The sequence below is a fragment of the Globicephala melas genome, chromosome 18 (genome assembly GCF_963455315.2).
Source record: "Globicephala melas chromosome 18, mGloMel1.2, whole genome shotgun sequence".
NCBI lineage: Eukaryota > Metazoa > Chordata > Mammalia > Artiodactyla > Delphinidae > Globicephala > Globicephala melas.
This window is the reverse complement of record NC_083331.1, coordinates 78,643,365-78,666,118: the sequence shown is the minus strand read 5'-3', so window position 1 is coordinate 78,666,118 and position 22,754 is coordinate 78,643,365. Positions and strand designations below refer to the sequence as shown.

The following is a 22,754-nucleotide window of genomic DNA, read 5'->3' as shown; positions in this document are numbered from 1 at the left end:
ATAAGGCACACGTGGAGATGGGGGGTGTGGTGGAGTGGGGCAGGAGGGAGCTGGACGACATGCCTGTGATGACAGGTGAGGTACCTTGACAACAAATGTGGTCCCTCTGATGATAGAAGGTGTCCCCCTGATGATAGGACAGGTCCCCCTTACGACAAGTGTGATCCCCCTGATGACAGGTGAGGTCCCCCTAGCAACAGGTGAGGTCCCCCTAGCGACAGGGTCCCTTTGATGACATGTGGGATCCACCTGACAACAGGTTTGGTCCCCTGACAACAGGTAAGGTTCCCCTGACGACAGGTGGGGTCCCCCTAACGACAGGTGAGGTCCCTCTGATGACAGATATGATCCCCCTGATGACAGGTGTAGTCCCCCTGATGACAGGTGAGGTCCCTCAGATGACAGGTGAGGTCCCTCAGATGACAGGTGTAGTCCCCCTGATGACAGGTGAGGTCCCTCAGATGACAGGTGAGGTCCCTCAGATGACAGGTGTAGTCCCCCTGATGACAGGTGAGGTCCCTCAGATGACAGGTGAGGTCCCTCAGATGACAGGTGAGGTCCCTCTGATGACAGATGTGATCCCCCTGATGACAGGTGTAGTCCCCCTGATGACAGGTGAGGTCCCCCTGATGACAGGTGTAGACCCCCTGATGACAGGTGTGGCCCCTCTGACGACAGGTGAGGTCCCTCTGATGACAGGTGTGATCCCCCTGATGACAGCTGTGGTCCCCCTGACGACAGGTGAGTTCCCTCTGACAACAGGTGTGGTACCCCTGATGACAGATGTCCATTTGACGACAGGTGAGATCCCCTGATGACAGATGAGGTCCCCCTTAATGACAGGTGGGGTCCCCGTGATGACAGGTGAGGTGCTTCTGATGACAGGTGAGGTCCCTATGATGATAGGTGAGGCCCTCAGGACGACAGGTGAGGCTCCTTGGATGACAGGTGAGATCCCTCTAGTGACAGGTGAGGTCTAGTTGTGGGGCTTTGGGTTGTGCTGGAAACCACAATGCTTCTGGGATGGAAAGATGTGGAGTGGGGCCCTGTGAGGGCCATGGGGACCTCAGGGCGGACAGAGACGGCGTCAAGCTCAAGGAGGGTGGGAAAGGCAGGGCCCCTCGTGTCTCCGAGGACTCAGCAGCGGGGTGTGTGCTCGAGGGCCAGACACAGGTCAGTGTCCCGAGGGAGGGGGGACAGGAGGCCGGTGGCCCGAGGGGAGACAGAGGGAGCTCAGTGCCGTTGAGCAGCTATGGCTACTCCCCTTCGAAAGGGGGGAAGGAGCTGGGTGCACAACATGGGGACCCGCCCCGCCCCCCGGGGAAAAATGCCTCTTCTCCTTTCTCCTGTCTTTTCTCCATTTGGTTTCCACTCAGTTGTCTTTTTACTTCCAGCCCTGGTCGGCCGCCTGGTATGAGAGAGTCGTGGGGGGAGGGGGTGGGGTCTGGCTCTGGGGAAGCCGGGTCAGGCCTTCAGGGGTGCCGCGGCCCTGAACCGAGGACAGTGGCGATGAGCGTCCTTCCCAGGTGCACGTGGACTGGGGAGGAAAGCGCTGTTCTGCTGCTCTCCGGCTCCCCCTGTCTGCTCTGGGTGGGGGCCAAGGGGTTCAGACGCCCCAAACACGAGCGTCCACGGCAGGGCCGCAGGGCAGCTCCCAGGGGCCTGTGCAACACAGATTCACACACAGGACCAGGCCCAGTGGAGAGAGTTGGGGCTGGCGGGGGCAGGTAACAAGCTCTGCCCACGTCGGGGTATGTGGGAGGACTGAAAAGAGAACACCTGGGAGAATGAGGACCCAAAGCCCCGCTCCGAGGACCCCAATCTTTTGCGACCCCAGTCTGTGCCCACTGACTTTCTCCAGCCCACCTGTTACCCCAAGAGGGAGCTGGTTCAGCTGCCCGCCTCCATCCGTGTCCCCCCGAGGCACAGAGCCTCTGAGCAGCCTCCAGGGCGGCCCCTGCACCGGCCCCCGGCTGGCGGACCCGAGGCCTCCCGGGAGCTAAGATGCCGTGAGCTTGTTTAGGGAATGGAAGTGCACGTGGAAAAAGGGAGCTCGTCACTTGTACTTCATTCGGAACATTACGACACACTTAGTGCTGTCGGCTGGGTCCTCAGGAAACACCTGCTCTGATTTTCCCCCATGGTCCCAGGTGAGAAGAAAAAATTGTGTTGAATAGATTATCAGAAACTTTCTGTTAGGCTGTGTTATAGGCTGAACTGTGTCACCCCAAAATTCATGTGTGAAGTCCTGGTCCCCAGGACCTCAGAAAGTGACTGCCTTTGGAGATGGGCCTTTAAAGAGGTGATTAAGGTTACATGAGGTCACTAGGGTGGCCCTGATCCAGTCTGACTGCTGTCCTTTTAAGAAGAGGAGGTCAGGACACAGACACGCACAGAGGACGACCCCGTGAGGACACAGGGAGGAGACGGGCATCTACGCACCGAGGAGAGAAGCCTCAGGAGGCCAGCCCTGCCCACGCCTGGACCTCAGACCTCCAGGCTCCTGACCCAGAAAGCGAATGTCTACTGTGGAAGCCACCTGAGTGAGCCTTTGGTCACGGCAGTGTCAGCAAACAGCTCAACTGAAAACGCAGAGAAGAGTTTCCTCGGCACAGGCAGAGGTGCCTGTCCGCAGACGGCTGCCTTCCGAAGCTGCGTTTGCGTGAATCTCCCTCGTCTGGAGGGGAGGACGCAGGACGCCACCCAGGGCCCAGGCCGCCAAGTGGACTCCCCGCCACGACCTCCGAGTCCTTCGTCCCTGCTAGGAATCGAGAGATTCGCCTGAAGGCTCAGCAGACCCAACACCAGAAGCGTCTGCAGAGCCGCATGAAGGCCCCCAGCCGCCTGGCCCTTTGCCGTCTCTGCTGAGAGGCAGGAGGCACTGGGAGGAGGCCACTCCGACCTAGGGCCGCAGGAAGGGCCAGCGGGCTGGCCTCTGCCTCTGCAGTGATGTCACAGGGGCCACCTAGCAACGGGGCCCAGGAACACAAGGGCAGCTCCCCGTGGAGGGGGTGGAAGCCATGCGCTCCGTCTGAGGGCTGCGTGAGAGCCAGCGTCCTTCTTCTTTCCCGTGGCCCGAAGGCAGGGAGGTTGGAGAAGGACACCACGGCTGCACACAGGAGGCACCAGCTGGGCCCCGGGGCCCCTCCCTCGGCCGTGAGCCCCGGACACCTCAAGGCGGCCAGCGGGATGGCTGAGCTCCAGAGGAGCCGATGTGTGGGCGGCCTGCACCAGAAAGGGGACCCCCCGAGCTGCATCAAGACGCTGTGCAAGGAGCTAGGTAGGGCCGGGGTTAGGGCGGGGCAGACCGCTCTCCCCGGGCCAGCGAGGGCCACACACCCACCCCCCACCCCGGACCCACTGCCCCTGCCTAAGATCCTGAAGGCCAGGGTGGGGCGTGTCGGGCACTGAGGTCTGAGGGGGCAGAGCCAGCCTGGGACTGTGTGGGGACACGCCGGGGTCCAGCACGGGAAGGGTCTCAGGTTGATGAGGAGGCCCTGGGGTGAGCCCCAGTCCCGCTGCCAGAGCCAGGGCCCTCGCGGCCAGGGGCAGCAGTGAACCCACGGGGCTGGGGGCCGCCCGTCTGCTCGTCACTAACGTGGCCTTTACGTTGTAAAGTGTGCAAACTTACACCTGTGTCAGCCACGTGTCCCACGTTTCTAACCCTGCGAGCGGGCCATGGTGTGGCCGAAATGGGGATGGGTGCCCGAAACGCCCTGGTCCTTACGTGGACCTGCCCCTGGAAGGTCAGCTACCCCAGGGCAGCGGGCCCGAGTTGGCGGAGAGACGGGGTGACTGCCAGTCGTCGGCAGGACCCCAGCAGTTGTGGTTCACACCAGCAAGTACCCTTTGCTATGACCGTCGTGTAGGAAGCCTAAGTGACGCTCTTAGGAGGCGAAACACAGTAGGCGGGAAATGCGGTTTGCTTGTTCAAGCCCTAGGAGCGATTTTAAGAGGTCATTGTATAAAAATATTTGTTCTTCTCTCAGCTTAAAAATCCAAAGCTGTGTTATCTCTGGAGGAGGAGGGGAAGGGGGAGCCGGCGGTCACAGCACAGGGGCCGCTGCATTTCCACTACCTCCGACCGATAAAAGTCCGAGCACAGGGCTTCCCTGCTGGCGCAGTGAGAGTCCGCCTGCCGATGCAGGGGACACGGGTTCGTGCCCCGGTCCGGGAAGATCCCACATGCCGCGGAGCGGCTGGGCCCGTGAGCCATGGCCGCTGAGCCTGCGCGTCCGGAGCCTGTGCTCCGCAACAGGAGGGGCCACAGCAGTGAGAGGCCCGCATACCGAAGAAAAAAAAAAAAAAAAAGTCCGATTACAGCCACTCCTTCTCAGGCTCTCAGGAGGGCCGAGCTCCCCAGAGAGGAAACCAACCTATAACCTGCTCAGGAAATATTGCAAGTAGCCACAGTGTGTCCCCAGTAGTGCCGGCCACGGACCTTCCCACCCAGCACCGATGGGTTTGCCAAGGCAGGATGGAGGGCAGGGACGCACCGAGCGCTGCACTGCCAGCCGCCGTGCACACACCCGCCCCAGGCGCCAGGCCCGGTGGGGCTCCCGGACAGCATGGAGGGGATGCGCCGCCCGGAGCCGGAGCCACGCGGAACACAGCTCGCTGTCTACAGGGTAAAATGAGACGAGGTGCGGCCTCCCGAGTGAGGGCGGGGCACCCGCCAGGCCTGGGCGCCCACACTTGGAAGCAAGAGCCAGGAGGCTGGTGCCGCCAGGCCCGCAAGCGCCAAGGTGACGTGGACGCAGGAGGCGGGGCCGAGCGCCTGTGGGACGCGCCCCCCAGCCGGGCGGGAGAGGAGTCCGCGCACGGAGGGCCCGCGCGAACCCGCGGATCCACGGCTGAGCTCGCGCCCGGGCCCTGAGCCTTTGCCTGGGACGCCAGACCGCAGCCGCCGGCCTCGCTGCCGCAGAGCCTCCGGGCCAGGCGCCCCAACGACGCCCCCTCTGCAGGGGTGCGTCCAGGGCAAGGAGGGGGCTGTTCCCCGGAGGGGCTCCGGGCATCGGCGAACTGGGCCTGCTGAAATCCGCAAGGCGGAGGAGGGGGCGAGGGGCGCCCTGGCCGCGAGGTGGCGTCAGGCCGGTCGTGCAGCGGGTTCCTGCCCGTGTCGGCCCCGCCCCGGCCCGCGCCTGTCCCGCCCTCCGCTCCCACCGGCGCGAACCCCGACTTCCGGGGGCGGCTCGCGGTCCAGACAGTGACCTGTGAGTGTTTGGCGATCACTTAGAGGCCAGCTGAAGAAAGGCAGCAAAGGAAATAGTCTCTTCGCGTGCGAGGGCAGCTTCTGCCCGGCCTGCTACTCCTCCCGGAGCCACGCACGAGCCCAGCCTGGAGCCTTACGGGCTGAGCCCTGCAGGTGCGCCCAGAACCCCGAAGAAAGCAGGGCCTTTCTTAGAAAGCGGACAAAGGGGGAACCCGCGAACACACTGATATTTTTACTTTATGATAACGAGGCACGGGGGCAGGTGTGTGTTTCTCATTCCACAGCTGCTTTGGAGCAAAGAAAAACCAGGCTCTCTTTTTACTGATTCTTTCCTTCCTGCCAAATACACGTTACAGGAAGGAGCAGGTTTGAAGATCTATCTGGAGCGGCCCTGTGTCTTCTAAAAACGGACACACTTGCACACATACACAGACACGCACGAGCACACACGTGTGCACACACGTAGGGGCTGCTGAAGATTTTCCGGAAGAAGCCCACCGTAGATCCCTGCCAGAAAACCACTGAGCCGAACCATCCGGGCCCTTCCATCTGAGGTCGACGCAGCGCCCTTCCCTCTGAGAGCTGCCAAGTTCTGAAGTAGTCTCTGAAGACCCAGGGTCGCCTCAGCCTTGGCCTTCAGGGCTTTGTCTCTAGGTGGCCAGGGCCAGCCTGGGGGTGGCGGCACAGCCGCAGGTCAGCAGACGTCCCGGAGCCCGTGTGCGAAGAGGATGCACAGCACCTAATTCTCACCCACAGGGAACTCAGACCAGAGACAAGGAAAGTGTGCGGACGGCCCGGCCCAGGGCGGGGGCCGAGTGCCGGGGAGAATGGGCGTGACGGAAAGCTCCCTCCAAGGAAGGTTGCTTAACACTGGGCAGGGGGCCCAGGTCCCCATGAAGGATGGCGCTGGAGGACGGCAGGGGTCGGGGGACACGGTCCAGGGGAGGGACAGCGTGCAAGACAGCGAGGACCAGCGAAAAAGCAGGAACAGAAAGCAGGGCACCTGCCGGAGCCGGGCCCTCGCCCCCTCTGTCCGGCAGGTATCCCCGGCCCCGAGGCCTGTGAGCTTAAAGGATCCCGAGTAGCTGATCTGGCCGCCAAATTCTGTAGGAAGTCCTCTGGGATGGCGGCTTGCAGAGGCATCCTGCTGGGTCTCCTGTCAAAAACTTTATTTAAAGCTCAGAGCTCACAGCTCCCGAGGCTCACGCTATCTCGCCGAGGTCACCAAAATGCAGCTTCCCGTAATTGTTCACTGACAACCGCTCCATGCATGAGCCCGGGGCTGGATCCTGTGCCCCTTTCTCCTCACCAGACAAAGACCTTTCCCAGCCAGAGGACTCCCACCGCTGGCAACGCCCCTCAGAGGAGCGTCCTGGAGGGTGTGGTGTGGTTCAGATCTCACCTCCGGGGCTGGGTCGCCGCCCCCCTCCCCCAACGGCCCTCAGTTCCTGCTGCTTCCAACCCCACCTGCTGCCACCAGGAGGACGCAAGGGGTCCCTGCGCCTGGCACAGTGACAGTAGAGGCAACGCCAAGGCCTCCCGCCACGTGCCACGGAGCGGGCAGAGGCCCTGCGGGGAACCTGTGGGGGGCAGGGGGCCTTCGACACCCTGCACCGGCCTGCAGAGGGCTGATGTGAAGAGTCGGGGCGGGAGGCCTCCTGGGCCGGGGATGCGTGAGAACGCTGGTCAGAACTGGGGCGGCAGCGCCCACACCCCGCAGGTGGCCCGTCAGCATCCTCGCAGGCTGACGACAGACCCGCTGCTTCCTCCTCAGAGCCTGAAGGTCATGGGAAGGACCTCAGAAGCGACACGGAAGATGCCCGCTGGTGAGTGGCCTTGTCCAGCGGAGGCAGCTGTGCAGAGACGTGCGGAGAACACGGCAGGCTGGGGTGGGAGTGGGCGCCAGGGCAAAGACCTGGCGGGGGAGGGGGGTGCTGAGGAAGGCCAGGGCGTCCGGAGAAGACCTCGAGGCTCAGACGGGAGGGTCGGGGGCCGGTGACCCAGGGGGCTCGCAGGGCCTCAAGCAGCCCCCCACCGGCAACCCCCCGGCCCAGCATCCTGGGGCCGGCGCCTATCGCTGCAGACCTTCCCCCTCGGATCCCCGGGCATCTCGCCCGAGAGCCTGCCAGGGCTGCCGGCGTCCCTTGTGTTGGGGCAGGTTGGGGTGACGGCTCCTCAGGGAGGTCAGCTCAGCAGCACTGCCCACCCCTCTACCCGGGTCTGCCTCGCCCACCGCCCGCCAGCCCCGCCCTGCTGACCCAGGGGCGCCGGTGCCCAGGAGGGAGGAAGGTGTCGTCTCAAAGCCCCGCTTGCTCCCGCTGCAGCCAGGCAAGCCCGGAGGAGCAGCGCCAGGACGCCGCTGGGCAGGTGCGGGGGCGTTGGAAGGAGGCGGAGCCCGAGGCCAGCGGCCAGGAGGAGCCGGACGGCAGGGAGGGCGCAGACAAGCGCGCCCTGGAGGCCAAGGTCAGGCCGTGGTCCTTTCATGTGCACGCGCTGCCGGCCCTGCGCCTTGGAGTCCTGCCTCTGTTTATCCGTTCGGTGTCTTCTTACAGGAAGGGGAGCCAGAGTCCGTACAGCTGGGTGACCTCCTGGAAAAAGAGGCAAGAGCTTTTCACTTTAGTAACAGAAGTCAGAGGGGAGGCCTGTCAGGCACAGTCCTGCCGAGGACACGCGGGCTGGGCCAGGCCCCACCTGAGCTGCCTCAGCGCCCAGTCTGTGCTCCTGGCTGGCGCCGGGGCACCTTAACCCCGGCTTGCCAAACAGCACAGCTGCTGAGGGAGCGGGGGTCCCGACAGGAGGTGACCCTCAGCTTGCCCTTGTCAGGGAGCCCCAGCCCCGGCCCGCCGCAGCCCAGGGGCAGCGGTGCTCACAGGACCCTGTCCAAGAGAGGCTTTCCTTCCCCTTCCCCATCCGCGTGCAGGGGTGGAGGGGAGCTGGGCTTGGCCTGCATCCAGGGCCCCTGGGGTCCCCTCCACTCCCCAAAACACTTCTCCCATTGTTGACTAAACTGCTACCACTGGGCCAAGCCAAGGTGCCTGGTCAGAGACCTGGGGGCCGCTGCACCTGAGCCCCCCAGGCCTTCCCAGCTCACTGTGTGTCTCTGCAGCTCGGGCAGCGGGGCAGGGGGTCTGCAGAGGCAGAGCTCAGGCGCTGCCCAGATGAGCAGGCCTGCAGTGGGCCTGGAGGGTCCACCCAGCTCTGGGCATCACCGGCCCTGATTCTCAGGGGGCAAAGCCGGGGGAGACCCTCTGAGTTCTCAGGGACCTGATGGGAGGTGAGCAGGGAGGGTTGGGAGGCCACATCCCTCCTCTCCCTGTGCCCGAGGGCACCTTAGCAACCACAGTGTCAGCAGGTCCCACCACACACTGCCGGTGTCTGGTGGGCTCAGTGTAACGCCCAGACCCTGGCCACCACTGGCCCAGAGCCCACGCTCCCTCCCAGGAATCTGTGTGCCTTCCTGGCTCCCCCAAGCCCACCAGCCACGCCTCTTTGGTTTCCATCCACAGAAGCCATCTGTGTTTGTGGAGGTTGATCTGGGAGACGGATCAGAGGAGGTAAAAAAAACCCAAAGTTCACAAAGCCAAACCAGCCACCGGGAAACGCCTTGCTTGGAGCCATGCGGCGTTCCCAGGAGCTTGCCCCGTCACCATCACCACAAGCACGGGTGTGCTGGAGGCTGAGGCAGAGATGGGGCCCAGGGTTTGGAGACTGGCCAGGGGACCAGAGAGCACCTCGCTTCTTTCTCATTTTCCCTCACGCCAACCCACACACATTCCTGCACCTCCATAGATTCCAGGGCCTGGGTCAACCCTCGAGGTACCCAGGGGCCCTGAGAACCTCTTGTGAGATTGTGCTGGGGTGGTGAAAGGGCACAAGCTGAGGAGCTGGGAGACCCAGCCTCCACAGCTCTCCAGTGAATGCTCAAACAAGCCACCATACCTCTCCATGCCTCAGTTTTCTCATCTGCAAAATGGGGATCTTAGTAGCACCCACAGTCCAGCGTTGTTTTGTGACACCCTCAGAACACTGCCTGGTACCCAGGAAGTCCCAGCATTAGATATCATCTTCACCACCTACACCACCACCACCATCATCACTATCTTCATCACCATCAGCGTCATCAAAACTACCACCCCAATCATCATCTTCATCGCCATCAGCATCACTATCCCCATAATCTTCATCACTATCCCCATCGCCTACACCACCACGGTCATCATCACCATCATCACCGCCATCATCACATCTTCACCGTCATCACATCACCACCATCATCATCACCATCATCACCATCACCACCATCATCATCACCATCACCATCATCACCACCATCATCACATCTTCACCATTATCGTCACCACCATCATCACCATCACCATCATCGTCACCACCATCACCATCACCATCATCGTCACCACCATCATCACATCTTCACCATCATCACCATCATCACCACCATCATCACCACCATCATCACCATCATCATCACCATCATCATCATCACGTCTTCACCATCATCACCACCACTGTCACCACCTACACCACCATCACCATCATCACCACCATCATCACATCTTCACCATCATCGTCACCATCATCGTCACCATCATCACCACCATCATCACATCATCATCACATTATCACATCACCATCATCATCACCATCATCACCATCACCACCATCATCATCACCATCACCATCATCATCACCATCATCACCACCATCATCACCATCACCATCATCACCACCATCATCACATCTTCACTGTCATCGTCACCATCATCACATCTTCACCATCATCACCATCATCACCACCATCATCACATCTTCACCATCATCGTCACCATCATCGTCACCATCATCACCACCATCATCACATCATCATCACATTATCACATCACCACCATCATCATCACCATCATCACCATCACCACCACCATCATCACCATCACCATCATCACCACCATCATCACATCTTCACCATCATCGTCACCATCATCACATCTTCACCATCATCGTCACCATCATCGTCACCATCACCACCATCATCACGTCTTCACCATCATCACCACCACTGTCACCACCTACACCACCATCACCATCATCACCACCATCATCACCATCACCATCATCACCACCATCATCACATCTTCACCGTCATCGTCACCATCATCACATCTTCACCATCATCGTCACCATCATCGTCACCATCACCACCATCATCACGTCTTCACCATCATCACCACCACTGTCACCACCTACACCACCATCACCATCATCACCACCATCATCACCATCACCATCATCACCACCATCATCACATCTTCACCGTCATCGTCACCATCATCACATCTTCACCATCATCACCATCATCACCACCACTGTCACCACCTACACCACCATCACCATCATCATCACCATTATCACCATCACCATTGTCACATCATCATCACCATTATCACCATTTTCTGTAAAAGGAAGTGGGTAACCCCATGGCCTGATTGGGCCTTTCCAACACAAATATTCTCCATTTCTCTGCTATAGTGAGCAGCCATCTCTTTGGAAGTTTTTTGAAATTCTCTCCTGGCAAATGTAAGCCCCTACCCGGGGGTTGCTTTTTTCCAGATCGCACCTTCTATATCTGCCCTCAGAACATGCTGTACGATGAAGAGAGCTGGTTATTGACCGCCTCCACACACAAGGCTACCGCGGGGCACCACAGGCTTCAAGGACTCATGAAGAATCAGTCAGGGGCAGAGCTGGGACTTAGGGTCCAGGTCTTCTGACCTACAGTCCAGGGGTCATGGTAGCTCACATCCAGGCACAGTTCCTTGGTCAGGGTCCCCTAGTTAGAAATTCCCACTTGACGGTGCCCCGTCTCGTGGGAGGATGCTCAGTGCAGTCTCCACGCCCCACCTCGTCCTTGGGCAGGTTCAGCAGGTCCGGCCCTGGTCCCTGTCATGACCCCCTCGCCTGTCCCCTCAACTACTCCCACCACATCCCACAGGTGATCACATGTGCCATGAAAGAAGAGAAGCAGTCCCAGATGGACATGGGGGATTTGTCAGAGGACGAGTGAGTGAGGGGTTCACACTGGGGAAGGTGGGAGGCTTTTCCTCCATCAGGGTTTCTGGTGGGCAGAGCGAGCCCCGGGCTTTCGATTCCTCCTGGGCACACGCAGAGACCCAGGCGTTTACTGCAGCTGGGGGGGTGAGGCAGGATCCCCGTGAGTCCCACCTCACCCCTAGCTAGACCCCTCTCCCCACCCTGTCAGCCAACAAAAGGGCCAGAGTAGGAGGGAGGGAAAGGTGGGAAGAAGAAGAGGGGGTGAGAGTGGGAGGGTCTCCTCTCTGTGCAGCTCCGAGGTTGCAGCCCTTGGTCCTGCAGGCAGTGGGGGGACCCGTCACACGTGGCTGCTGGCTCAGCAGGGCAGAGGGACCTGGGGGCGGGGGCGGGAGACGTTTGTCCTGACCGCCTCCACCCTGTGGGTAGAGATTGTGAGGCTGTGAGCGCCTGGGAGCAGGTGAGACGCTCGCCCAGGGCCGTGGCTCTGTGGTATTTTAAACAATACAGAGAAACACAAAGGAGAAAACAGCAATTTGTCCCCTTTCCAGCAGAGTCGGAATTAACAACCACGTCAGTGTCTTGGCTAATTTTCTTGCACGGTTTTTAAAAGAAAAATTTCTCTATTTACTTTGTAAAACCGATACGCGGTCATTTAAAATAAATGAAAATGTGAGATAGCCCAACACAGAGGAAAACTTTTAAATCTGCGAGTGCCACCTCGGAAACAGTGGGGACTTCATGGGAGCACGTGGCCCCAAAGGAAGATCCGGACCGCGGGAGAACAGGGCCTTCGGGCCATTGTGGGTTGCCAGCTGTGAACGTGTATAGCATCACAGCCCTTTGCTTACTTGGCAGTCGCTGTTACTGCCTTTCCCCAGGTTGTATGTTTTGGGGGAGAGCGTTCCTGTTAGGAAGTGTCACCCCACGTCTCTCCTGATCTCTGCTCACACAGCCGGCCGTGTGGCTTTCACCAAGATGTCAGGACTGGCTGGCACGCCCCCAGATCTATGCTTGCGGAACTCCCTGGTGGTCCAGCGGTTAGGTATCCGCGCTCTCACTGCCAAGGGCTCAGGTTCAATGTCTGGTTGGGGAACTAAGATCCTGCGAGGTGCGTGGCATGGCCCAAAATCAAAATTTTTTTTAATTTAAAATTAAGAAAAAAATTAAACCAAATCTATGCTTGACATGGGAAGGTCTTTCCTAAGCAGACGTCTGTTTTTCTCGTCAATTCTGGATAGATGTGGTGATGGATTCGGACACACCGGACACAGCCTGGCAGCTCCTTTTCTGCCCCAGGCCAGGCGGGCCCAGGCCCACCCTCTCGGCCTCTTGGTCCGGCTCCCCACCCCCCGTGCTCAGTTGCCCCAGAGAACCTGCAGACGGGCCGTGCCCAGGAGCCAAGCCTCAGCTGCTGGAGGCTGCTTGGCCAGCAGGACAGGGTCTGCTCCACAGGGGCCTGGCCTGGACATTTGCCGGGCAGGGCCACCTGTCTGCCCTGCTCACCTGCAGCCTCAGTTTCCCTCAGAGCTAAGCCGCCTCTATCCAGCCAGCCCCCTCGGGCACCCAGGCACTAGCAGCCCGTTAGCCGCCCGCTGGGGGGCTTTGGCACTGAGCCGTGGAGGTCCCTGCGAAGGGAAGGGGGCCACCTCGTCCCAGAGCCTCGGTTGCAAGCAGAACCCCCAGAGCCCACGCACAGGGACAGGCACGGGCTGCGACGCTCGGGAAACGCTGGGCTGGGCATCGTCCACCTGCAACGCCTCTTCGGAGCCGGGCAGGGGAGGGAGGGCAGCTCGGCTCTGCTGACCTTCAAGGTCTGCTGTGCTCAAGGGGTCCCTCCTGGGCTGGAGACACAGGGGTGGCGGTGGGAGGGCAAAGCCCGGCTCTGCACCGGCCGGGAGCCCCGCTGGCCTTGGGAGGATGGGACGGGGGCAGTTCTCTCACCCGCCCACCCCACCCCACTCTGTCTCCAGGATCGAGACCAGCTGGGTGTGCTGCATCCCATACTCCACCAGGAAGAAGGTGGAGGAGAGCTCATAGCAGCCGGAGAAGGTAGTTCACACTCAGAGATGGGCCGGGGCCGAAGTGGGTGCCTGGAGGGGCAGGGAGTAGAAAGGGGGCGGGGACCAGGCCGCCTCCTGGGTCCCACCCTAGCCCTGCCCCCTCTGGCCAGGGGTCTAACCGAGGTCTCCACTTGTCTCCTAGGGTTGGCCAGGCCGGGAGGGGCGAGGGACGAAGCCAGCGGCCCTGAGAGACGCCACGCAGACCTGGTGCCGTTACCACCCCACGTGTGACGTCCCTACCACCGCGAAGTGATGACGCCACCTTTAAAAAGGGCTCAGTAAAGCACGAACGGAAGACGTTGTCCCTCTCCAGGGGCCCTGTCCCTTCTTTCCACACACCCTGTCCTGTGAAATGTAAGTTAGGGGGGAGATGCAGCTCAGGGATGGATGGCACGGGTGGCCGCACCTCCCAGGTCAGTGGTCGCGCAGCCCCGCACTCAGCCCCAACGAGGGCTGCCACCAGGGCACGGTGGGACCCCAGGCATTGGTCCCCAAGCACCGGGGGCAGGCGTCCTTGCAGCTGGAACTGGGCGCCTCGAGGGCCACGTGGAGGAGATGAAGCCGCAGGGAGGTGCTGCTTGTGGGAGCGGGGAGGGGCGTCAGGGGTCGGGGAGCCGCACCAGGGAGACCCGACGGGCTTCGAGGCTCCTCTGTTCAACCAGCTGAGGCTCTGCAGCCTGTCCCAGGCCATTCCTGTGGTTCAGCCCAAGACTAAGGACGCGGTGGCCCCCAGGCCCCCAGCAGCAGGCACAGCCTCCTGAGCAAGTGCTCCCTGTCCCTGCCCGCTGGGTGGCAGCTCCTGGCTCTGGCACCAGCCCCCGAGTAAGGCAGAGAGGAGCTTCCGGAGAGTCCGCGGAGGAGGCTGTCTGGGCTGCAGTCATTTTACCGGTCCCTCTGCTCCCGGGGCTCAGCCACAGCAGGCCAGGAGGGGGACCGGCCCCCGGCCAGCCCTCGCCCTGGTCTGTCCGTGTCCACCTCTGGCCGCCGCGGACAGCTGGCCTCGTTCAGAGCCACGTGCCGCCTGTCCGGCCATGGAGGGGCCCCGGGGGGGCAGGGCGGCCTCACACGTGTGCACAACCCGGCTGGCTTGGCGGTGACCTTTCACCTCCCGTGTCGGCTGGGGTGCCTGCGGGGAGCCGGTCCGGCCAGCGCCATGGGAACCTGCAGGGCCGGCCGCAGGCATGGAGGTGGCGGCTCCTGTCTCCTGCCCGCGGGCCAGGCTCCAGCCCGGTGGGTGGACGCGGCCCCGGGGGCCTCCTTCTGGCGCCCCCAGGCCCGCCGAGGCCCATAGAGCAGGCGCTACCCATGGAGCCCGACCACAGCCCTGCGTCGCCCACCTCTGCATCCTGCCAGGGAGCACGCCAGTCCCAGGGGTGATGAGGGCGTGACACGGGCCTTGCAGATTTAGAAAGAGCCGACGACCTGGAGGGAAGCTGTAGGATCTAGGGCAGTAGGAACCATTAGCTCGCCGTTGGCGACTCCATGCGCTCATGTCAGACCAGGAGGGAAGCCGGAGCCTCCAGCCTGAGCCGCCCTGGTGGCCGTCGGAGCTGTTTCTGCCCATCGCGCTGCTTGGAGCTCGGCAGGGGGCCAGCCTGGCCTTTGTGGTGTTTACATTTAGGGAGGGTTGCCCCCAGCCTCCCCCTGCTCGGAGGCCCCGGTCCTCAGGGTCCCCCGACTCAGCCTGCAGGGGCGCCTATGCAAGCTCCCCAGAGGCTGGGCCCCCTGTCGCCTGACCCGGCTTCCTCCTCCGTCCCCGCTGGCCCCCCAGCTACTCAGACACCAGTGAATGAGAGGCTGCAGGGCCCCCCCCCAACCCGGGGCAGGGACAGCCCCGACACCTCTGGTGGACGCCAGCCGCACGCTGGTGCCCGTCCTGCCTGGGCCCCGGAGCACCACGCCAGTGCCTCCTGCTTGCCTCTCCCATTAGTATTCTCCCCTGAATCACATATGCGTTTTCACTGTGGGAAACGTGGGAACCAGCAAAAAGCATCTAGCCTGTCATCTCGTCAGATTACCTCCAGATTATCGCTGTTAGAATTTCCATCTATCTCTCGAGTGTTTCCTCTCTCTTGATGTATGTAGAGCGAGCTATATGTGGAGATGGGTAAATAAAGCTTTTTACAAAATTGGCGTCACACTGCACCAGTTGTTTTTTTTTTTACAGGTTTTCCTTATGTCATAAGCCCTTTCCCCAATATCACCGTAAATGTTTGCTGAAAGCCTACCACGTGCCAGGCACCGTTCCAAGTGCCGGGGACATGGCGACGGTTGAACGAATCCTGGCCTCGCGGAGCCTCCATTCCCAGGGGGAAACGAGAGTGGGCGTCCGGTGCGTCTTGCTTTATCTGCACGCAGCCCCACAAAAATGCGCTCCATCGGGCTTCCCTGGTGGCGCAGTGGTTGGGAGTCCACCTGCCGATGAAGGGGACAAGGGTTCGTGCCCCGGTCTCAGAGGATCCCACATGCCGCGGAGCGGCTGGGCCCGTGAGCCATGGCCGCTGAGCCTGCGCGTCCGGAGCCTGTGCTCCGCAATGGGAGAGGCCACAGCAGTGAGAGGCCCGCGTACCGCAAAAAAAAAAAAAAAAAAAAAAAAAAATTAGCTCCATCATCTGAAAAGTGATGCTCCAGGGCCACACCTCCCAGGGCACGGTGCACACCTGCTAAAGAGCACGCAGAGTAATGTGAAACGTGGATGGCGGGCTGGACCAGGAAGGGGCTCGGGGAGCGTGCGGCGAGCAGCGGTGACCACGTGACACCTCGAGACGTTTGGCGAGTCTCACTTCACTGATTCTACAAGGTGAGGCCCTATTATGGTCCCGATTTGGCAGCAGGAAGGCCGGGTGTTGCGTGTGGAGAAGGGTCAATAGCATGGCGCCGCCCACCGGCTGCTACCCTCAGAGGCCGCCGTGCCCACGTGCCAACCAGCGTGTGCTGTTGCTGCTGCTGCCGTCGATTCCTGGTCTTTTCCTGCTGCTCCAAGGACTTGGACGTGAAAGAGAGGCGTCCCCGCCCTCCCTGATCCCGCCTAGAACGGCAGCCGCGCTTGCCTCGCACGCCCCCTGGTGGCGGGATGGCGCCCTCACAGCCTCTCTCTGTTTTTCAGTAGGGAAGTCATCCTCCCAGACCTTTCACCAGGAGGCGGCCCATCTGAAGCAGCAGCCAGAATGTGTACGCGGTGGTGGCCGTCTGCTGTCGGGCAGAGTGAGGCCTGACCCAGGCCCCGTGTGCATGGCCACCGCGCCCTCCAGTCCAAGGCGTGTAGCTTACACGCAGCCCGGCGGTCAAGTGTCCTGGCCACTGACCCTCCCTGCACCATGACCTCGCGACCCATGACCCCACGAGCTCTGTAGGACAAACAGACCTGCACCTCTGTCTAGAGTCCCGGGCGCCTCCGAGGGTGGACGACACTTGGCTCATGTGGAAACCCACCCCCCAAATAGATGCTTCCCGTGATGCCCTGACGTACTTCACCCAGCAAAACACAAAGGTCACTCACACGGCAGCATCCTGAGGCCCCTGTGCCCAGTATCCCTCCAGTGTCCCCATGTCCCCAGGTGCCCCCGTGTCCCCAGGTCCCCATGTCCCCAGGTGCCCTGAGTGTCTCTGGACTCCCTGGTGTCCCTGGTGACATCCGGCATGGAGGGCCCACTTGTAGGAGGATGAACTGAGTAAGGACGGCCTGGCCGCCGGGGGGAGGGGGGCACTTGCTAAGGCCTTTGGAGGTGAGAGGCTCACCAGAGCAACACGCAGAGCTTGTCAGGACCAGCCCAGGCCGTGCAGTGGGAAAGCATCCCCTCCTGTCCCATGAGTTGTCCCTTCCCAGAGTGCAACCTGCCTGAGGACTCTATCAGCTGCCTGGGAGAGGGGCGGGCAGGGGGCAGCCCTGAGGGCAGGAGAGGAGGGGAGCCCTGTCCTGGGCAGGGTTTGGGGGTGGGGGGACTTCAGCATTTACATCAAAGAGACAGTTACGTGCACTGGGCTGCAGGAAGCCCAGCGAGGTCTGGCTAGACTCCCCCTCGGTCCCCCTCCATCTGCATGGACTTGGGATGCGTCTTCAGAGGAGTGTGCTGCTCACCACGCAGGACGTTTCCTCCGTGGACCCGGCGCGCTGTGACAGTCTGTGGGCAAAGGGCTTTCCGGTCCTGTAAGCATGACTGTGGAGCAGGGTCTTCTGTGTGGAGCAGGTGCTCGGGAGCAGGTGCTCGGGAGCGGGTCCTCGGGAGCGGGTGTTCGGGAGCGGGTGCTCGGGAGCAGGTGCTCGGGAGCGGGTGCTCGGGAGCAGGTGTTCGGGAGCGGGTGCTCGGGAGCAGGTGCTCGGGAGCGGGTGCTCGGGAGCAGGTGTTCGGGAGCGGGTGCTCGGGAGCAGGTGCTCGGGAGCGGGTGCTCGGGAGCGGGTGTTCGGGAGCGGGTGCTCGGGAGCGGGTGCTCGGGAGCGGGTGTTCGGGAGCGGGTGTTCGGGAGCGGGTGCTCGGGAGCAGGTGCTCGGGGGCAGGTGCTCGGGAGCAGGTGTTCGGGAGCCCGGTGTTCGGGAGCAGGTGCTCGGGAGCAGGTGCTCGGGAGCAGGTGTTCGGGAGCCGGGTGTTCGGGAGCAGGTGTTCGGGAGCCGGGTGCTCGGGAGCAGGTGCTCGGGAGCAGGGGCTCGGGAGCAGGTGCTCGGGAGCAGGTGTTCGGGAGCGGGTGCTCGGGAGCAGGTGCTCGGGAGCAGGTGTTCGGGAGCGGGTGCTCGGGAGCAGGTGCTCGGGAGCGGGTGCTCGGGAGCGGGTGTTCGGGAGCGGGTGCTCGGGAGCAGGTGCTCGGGAGCAGGTGTTCGGGAGCCGGGTGCTCGGGAGCCGGGGAGCGCGCCCTCGGGGCGACAACTGCAGCGCTTAGCTGGATGCCACTCTGATGGCGCCTGAGACCAGCCAGGGAGTGGAATGATCCCACTCTACAGACAGGAGAACTGAGGCTCACAGAGGCAGGGACGGAGGTTCCCAGGGTGCCGGGCAGTCATCCTGCCCCACAGGCGGGAGCCCTGGCCGGTGTCAGGGCACATCCCACCCAGGGGGCCCAGACAGCCCTGCCACCTACAAGTTTCGTCTGCTCTTGGGGTCGGTGTGAGGGGCTGCCTGGTATTCCAGCTATGACTGTACCTGGACAGGTTTTTGAGAACTTCACGCCAGTTCTCGGGAGTAAGTGGTACCCCCAGACCCCACAGCGGAGCAGCCTGAGCCCGCGCTGGGGCTGGGGCTGCTCTCTGGGGCGTCCAGCGTCCCAAGACCTGACGTTGGTTCCTGGGAAGGGCAGGAAGAGCTGTCAGTGCTGACAGCCCAGACTTATGGAGCAGGGAGCGAGCCAGGAAAGCACAAATCACCCCCCGCCCGGGGCTCTGTGCTGTCCCTCCCCAGACACGGAGCCAGCAGGGGCAGCGCTGCCCCCGAGGGGCTGTGGCGGCGGGGAAGGACCCGGGACCCCCAGGGTAGCAGAGCCGCGGAGGACGCCCCACCCCCACCCCCACCTCCACCCCCCACTCATCTGCTTGACTCTGTGTTCGGGGCCTGCTCTTGTCAGCCACAGACACCCTCCGCGGGGCCGTGATGTAGAAGCTGGAGACTCAGATGTGGACGCCAGGGTGCAGCCAGCGGGAGACCCGGGATGTCCTTGAGCCCACGTGTGCGCGGGTGCTTGGGCCGGGGAGCGCCTGGCCTCCAGCAGGTCCTTCAGGAGCCCAACCCCTGCACGCTCCTTCGAGCCCTGCCCGGGCTACCGGCAGCTACCCTCACATCTGTCCAAGCCCTCACTCGTCCTGGACTGCATCAGTTTCGGTGAAGGAACAGACCATCAGACCTGGGCGCCCTACTTCTCGAAGAGCCACCTGCCTGGTGCCTGGTGACCACACGGGGCAGGAAAAAGACCTCCTGCTTCTCGAGACGGCCGGTGGCACCCGCCCCCCTGGCCCCGTCTGGCTGCGGGCTCTGGGTTTGTCGGGAGCCCTGGAGGCTGCACCACTGACCGCCCCCCCCGACCAGGCAGGAGCCCGTAAGCAAGCCTGCCTCTCGCTTGTCCAGAGCGGAGACGCCCTCGGTGTTAGGGTTCACACAGACCCTCCTCCAAGCAAGGAGCTCTGACTTCGCTTCCCGCGACTTCCGCCTGGGTGTATACACTACATGTATACAGTGCACTCGTGTACAGCCCTGGGCTGCGTCCACCTGCCGCAGGACCTCCAGCCTGTCCTACCTCCTCCCATCACCTCTGCCTCCCCACAAACCAGGGGCTGACCTGGCCTGGCGCGCCAACCCTGGCTTCTCTGTTTTCACCACAATAGTTCAGGGTGTTACAGAGGCAGCCCTGGTGTTACTGAGGTCACCAAGCAGCCAGGCGGTGAGGGGCACTCGGTGTCTCCTCTGACTAGTCCCAGGATGGCCTGCACAGCCCCAGCTGCTGACACACGCTACCCTTCCCAGTGGCCCTCCTGCTAAAGCAGTAGCTCTACTCCTGCCTCCGGCTTAAACCTCTGCCCTGACAGGACAGGACAGAGAGAACAGCTCAGACACCGGCTGTCCCTGCAGGGGTGCTCAGTTAGCACGGAGCTGGCCGCCTAACCCGGTTTACTACACAACCAGATGACTACCTAACCCCTTCACTGCTTAACCCACCTTACTATTAGCCCAACTAACTGTCTAACCCAGCTGACCACACTTGTTAGCTACTACTTAACCCAGCTAACTACTTAACCCAGTTGACTACGGATCCAGCTCACTATCTGCCCAGCTAACTACCTATCCATCTGACCACTTACCCAGTTGACTACTTAGCCCAGATGACTACCCACCCATCTGACTTCCCACCCAGCTCACTACCTTTCCAGCTGACCACGTGCCCAGCTGATACCTACCCATCTGTCTACCTACCCTGCTAACTACCTAACCATCTGACTACCCACCCATCTGACTACCTGCCCATCTGGCTACCTACCCATCTGACTACCTACCCACCTGACTACCTACCCATCTGACTACCTGCCCATCTAACTACCCGCCCATCTGGCTACCCACCCAGCTGACTACCTGCCTACCTGACTACCCACCCATCTGGCTACCTGCCCATCTGACCACCTGCCCATCTGACCACCTGCCCATCTGACCACCTGCCCAGCTCCTCTAAACCAACAGCTCCCCCGGTGAGGGTTCTGCTTGCCACAGGGGTGCTGTCTGTCCAGCACCGCCCCGTGCTCGGACACCCACCTTAGAGAACCACCCGGCTGCACGGTGGACTCGAGGACTAGCCGTGGGAGCCACGCCGATCCCATAAGCGATTCCAAAGGGGCGTCTGTCCTCATGCCCCTGAGATCTCTCTTCGGCTGGTGTGAGTTCGCCCAGCTAATTTTCTGTGTCCCTCCCTCTTTCCCCGTTACTTATTGATGGAAGCTCTCCCGAAAGGAGGGCCGCCCTTGTCCCGCCTTATGCAGGCGGCCATTTCCATCGGCGCGGCTCTCACACATGTTACTCTGTGGGTTAGGACCCATCGCCACGTACTCGCTGCTCACAGGGCCCCACCTGTGGCCACCGGCGGCGCCTCCAGGGCTGGGACGCGCTCTTACTTCTCTAATTAACTAAAGTCGGGAGCATTTCCTGGCTTTCTGGCCCCGCTAGGTGTTCCGGGCTCATCTCACTGTTTGCCCTGCCCCTGCGGACCTCCCAGGGCCTGGACCCCACTCAAAGGGGAGATTAAAGGTGTAATTGGAAACGCTGAAAGACGTTCTAATAGGAAAATTGACACGCTGGTCGAGCCCAAGGGCAACCTTTCCACCCGGGTTGCCGCCGGGGGGTCCTTCAGGCCAGCCGGCCGGGCAGAGGCTGGTCCAGGTTGGGGACCATGCATGCGCCCCCTGCCACCTCTGCGGGGGCTCCACCGCGGCCTGAGGGGAGGGTGTGGCCCTGCAGAAGGAAGGGGCAGGCAGCCCGCAGGCTCCAGCAGGCCCCGCGGGCCCACGGCCATCCCCACGTCCCAGGGGGCAGAGCGGGGCCTGCTCCCAGAGTCTGGGGCACCCTCGGCTCACGGGTGCCCCGGGTGAGTCCAGAACACACAGCCACGTGCCTGAAAGGAGACCCTGACGCTGAGGGCGTGGAAACGTTCCTCTGAGGAATGCCCGGCGGACCTCCCCTGCCCGACACCAGCTCCTTGAGGGCCCGGCTCCTTCCCCGACAAGGAGGGACACTTATGAGCACCTCAGACGGGCGATCCATCTGGTCCTCAGGTAAAGCGTCTGCAGCAGGGACTGCCGTTAGCGCTGCTTGCAGATGACAGCGGGGTCACAGAGAGGTCAGCACGCTGGCCCGGGCCACACAGCACATACAAGGCAACCTGGACTCCAGACTGAGGGGTCGGTCAGGGCCTGACCACTGCCTTCCTGTAGGGGCCAGGACTGGTGCTTGTTCCCGATTCACAGCTGGGGAAACTGAGGCAGCCTCAAGGCTTCTCACCGAGGCCCTGGGCCAGCATGCCCACAGGTGTGTCCCCACCCCCGTTCTGGGGGCTGCTCCCCCCGAGTTCAGGAAGGCCCCGCTCTAAGCTGAGTCTTCAGAAGGGAAGGGGGCAGCAGGTGAGGGCCGTTTGGAAGGGTTGCTGAGTAGTGGGGACGGCTGAGCTAAGATGTGGAGACGGGAGAGGAGAGCACCTTTCCCGGAACATAAAGTTCAGGGTGGGCCACGTAGATACCCTGTCTGGCAGAGACCCCCTGCCCCGAGCCCCGGGACCGGTGGGTACGTCACCTCACTGGTGAAAAGGACTCGGCAGGTGAGTTTAAGGTGGGGTTCCTGCAACGGGAGACTGTCCCAGGGTATCCAGGTGGGCCCCGTCTACACACTGGGTCCTGGTCAGAGGGAGGCTGGGGGCCAGAGCCAGGCGAGGCTGGGAGATGCTGCACTGCTGGATTTGGACTCGGAGGCCTGGCCTCCAGTGCTGACAGGGGAGGCCGGCCTTCACGGAGCCTCTGGTGGACACAGCCTTGCAGCCCGCGGGGCCCGGTGAGGCCACGGCTGACCCCCAGCTCCAGGTGGGAAGGCGCTGAGTCGGCAGAATCCTGGACTGCGCAGCCTGTGGTCATTTATGGAGCAGCCGGAGGCCCCTCGCCAGGGGCTGCCGCGGTCACCTTGGGACCCGGTCGTCTACGAGGAGTCTGCGCGGAGGCCGGGGCCGCAGTCCGAGCCAGGACCCTGCAGCCTGCCCGGCGGCTCGGGGCTGTGACACGCAGACATCTGGCCTCCGCCTGGACGTGCACGGGCTCAGCGGGCAGCGGGGCCGGAGCCCAGGACCGGGGTCCGCATCACCCCCCGACCCCGCTGCTCGGGATCCGCAATCGCCCCCACCGGTCCCTGACGGGCCTGCACTTCCGGCACCTAAGTCTCGTCTGTCTTTTCTGACGCTGGGCTCTTGAA

The 22,754-nt window shown here is 62.2% G+C and overlaps 1 protein-coding gene across 1 annotated transcript; it reads left to right on the top strand.

The window, feature by feature from the left end:
• Positions 1-17: 17 nt before the first annotated feature.
• On the top strand, positions 18-15,440 carry C18H13orf46 (chromosome 18 C13orf46 homolog). The gene is made up of 12 exons (XM_060287858.1): positions 18-75; positions 180-200; positions 343-405; positions 679-741; positions 3,086-3,280; positions 6,987-7,038; positions 7,537-7,675; positions 7,765-7,812; positions 8,719-8,766; positions 11,220-11,287; positions 13,249-13,327; positions 13,481-15,440. The coding sequence occupies exons 1-11, from the start codon at positions 18-20 to the stop codon at positions 13,313-13,315; spliced, it is 822 nt and encodes a 273-aa protein (XP_060143841.1). The 3' UTR covers positions 13,316-13,327; positions 13,481-15,440.
• The last annotated feature ends 7,314 nt before the right edge of the window (positions 15,441-22,754 follow it).

Excerpts from the sequence above, each read along its gene's own strand:
- C18H13orf46 (XM_060287858.1), top strand. The coding sequence starts at position 18 with ATGGGGGGTGTGGTGGAGTGGGGCAGGAGGGAGCTGGACGACATGCCT. Across the intron at positions 742-3,085 it reads TGTGGTCCCCCTGACGACAG|GGAGGTTGGAGAAGGACACC; the intron begins GTGAGTTCCCTC and ends GCCCGAAGGCAG. Across the intron at positions 7,676-7,764 it reads AGCGCGCCCTGGAGGCCAAG|GAAGGGGAGCCAGAGTCCGT; the intron begins GTCAGGCCGTGG and ends GTCTTCTTACAG.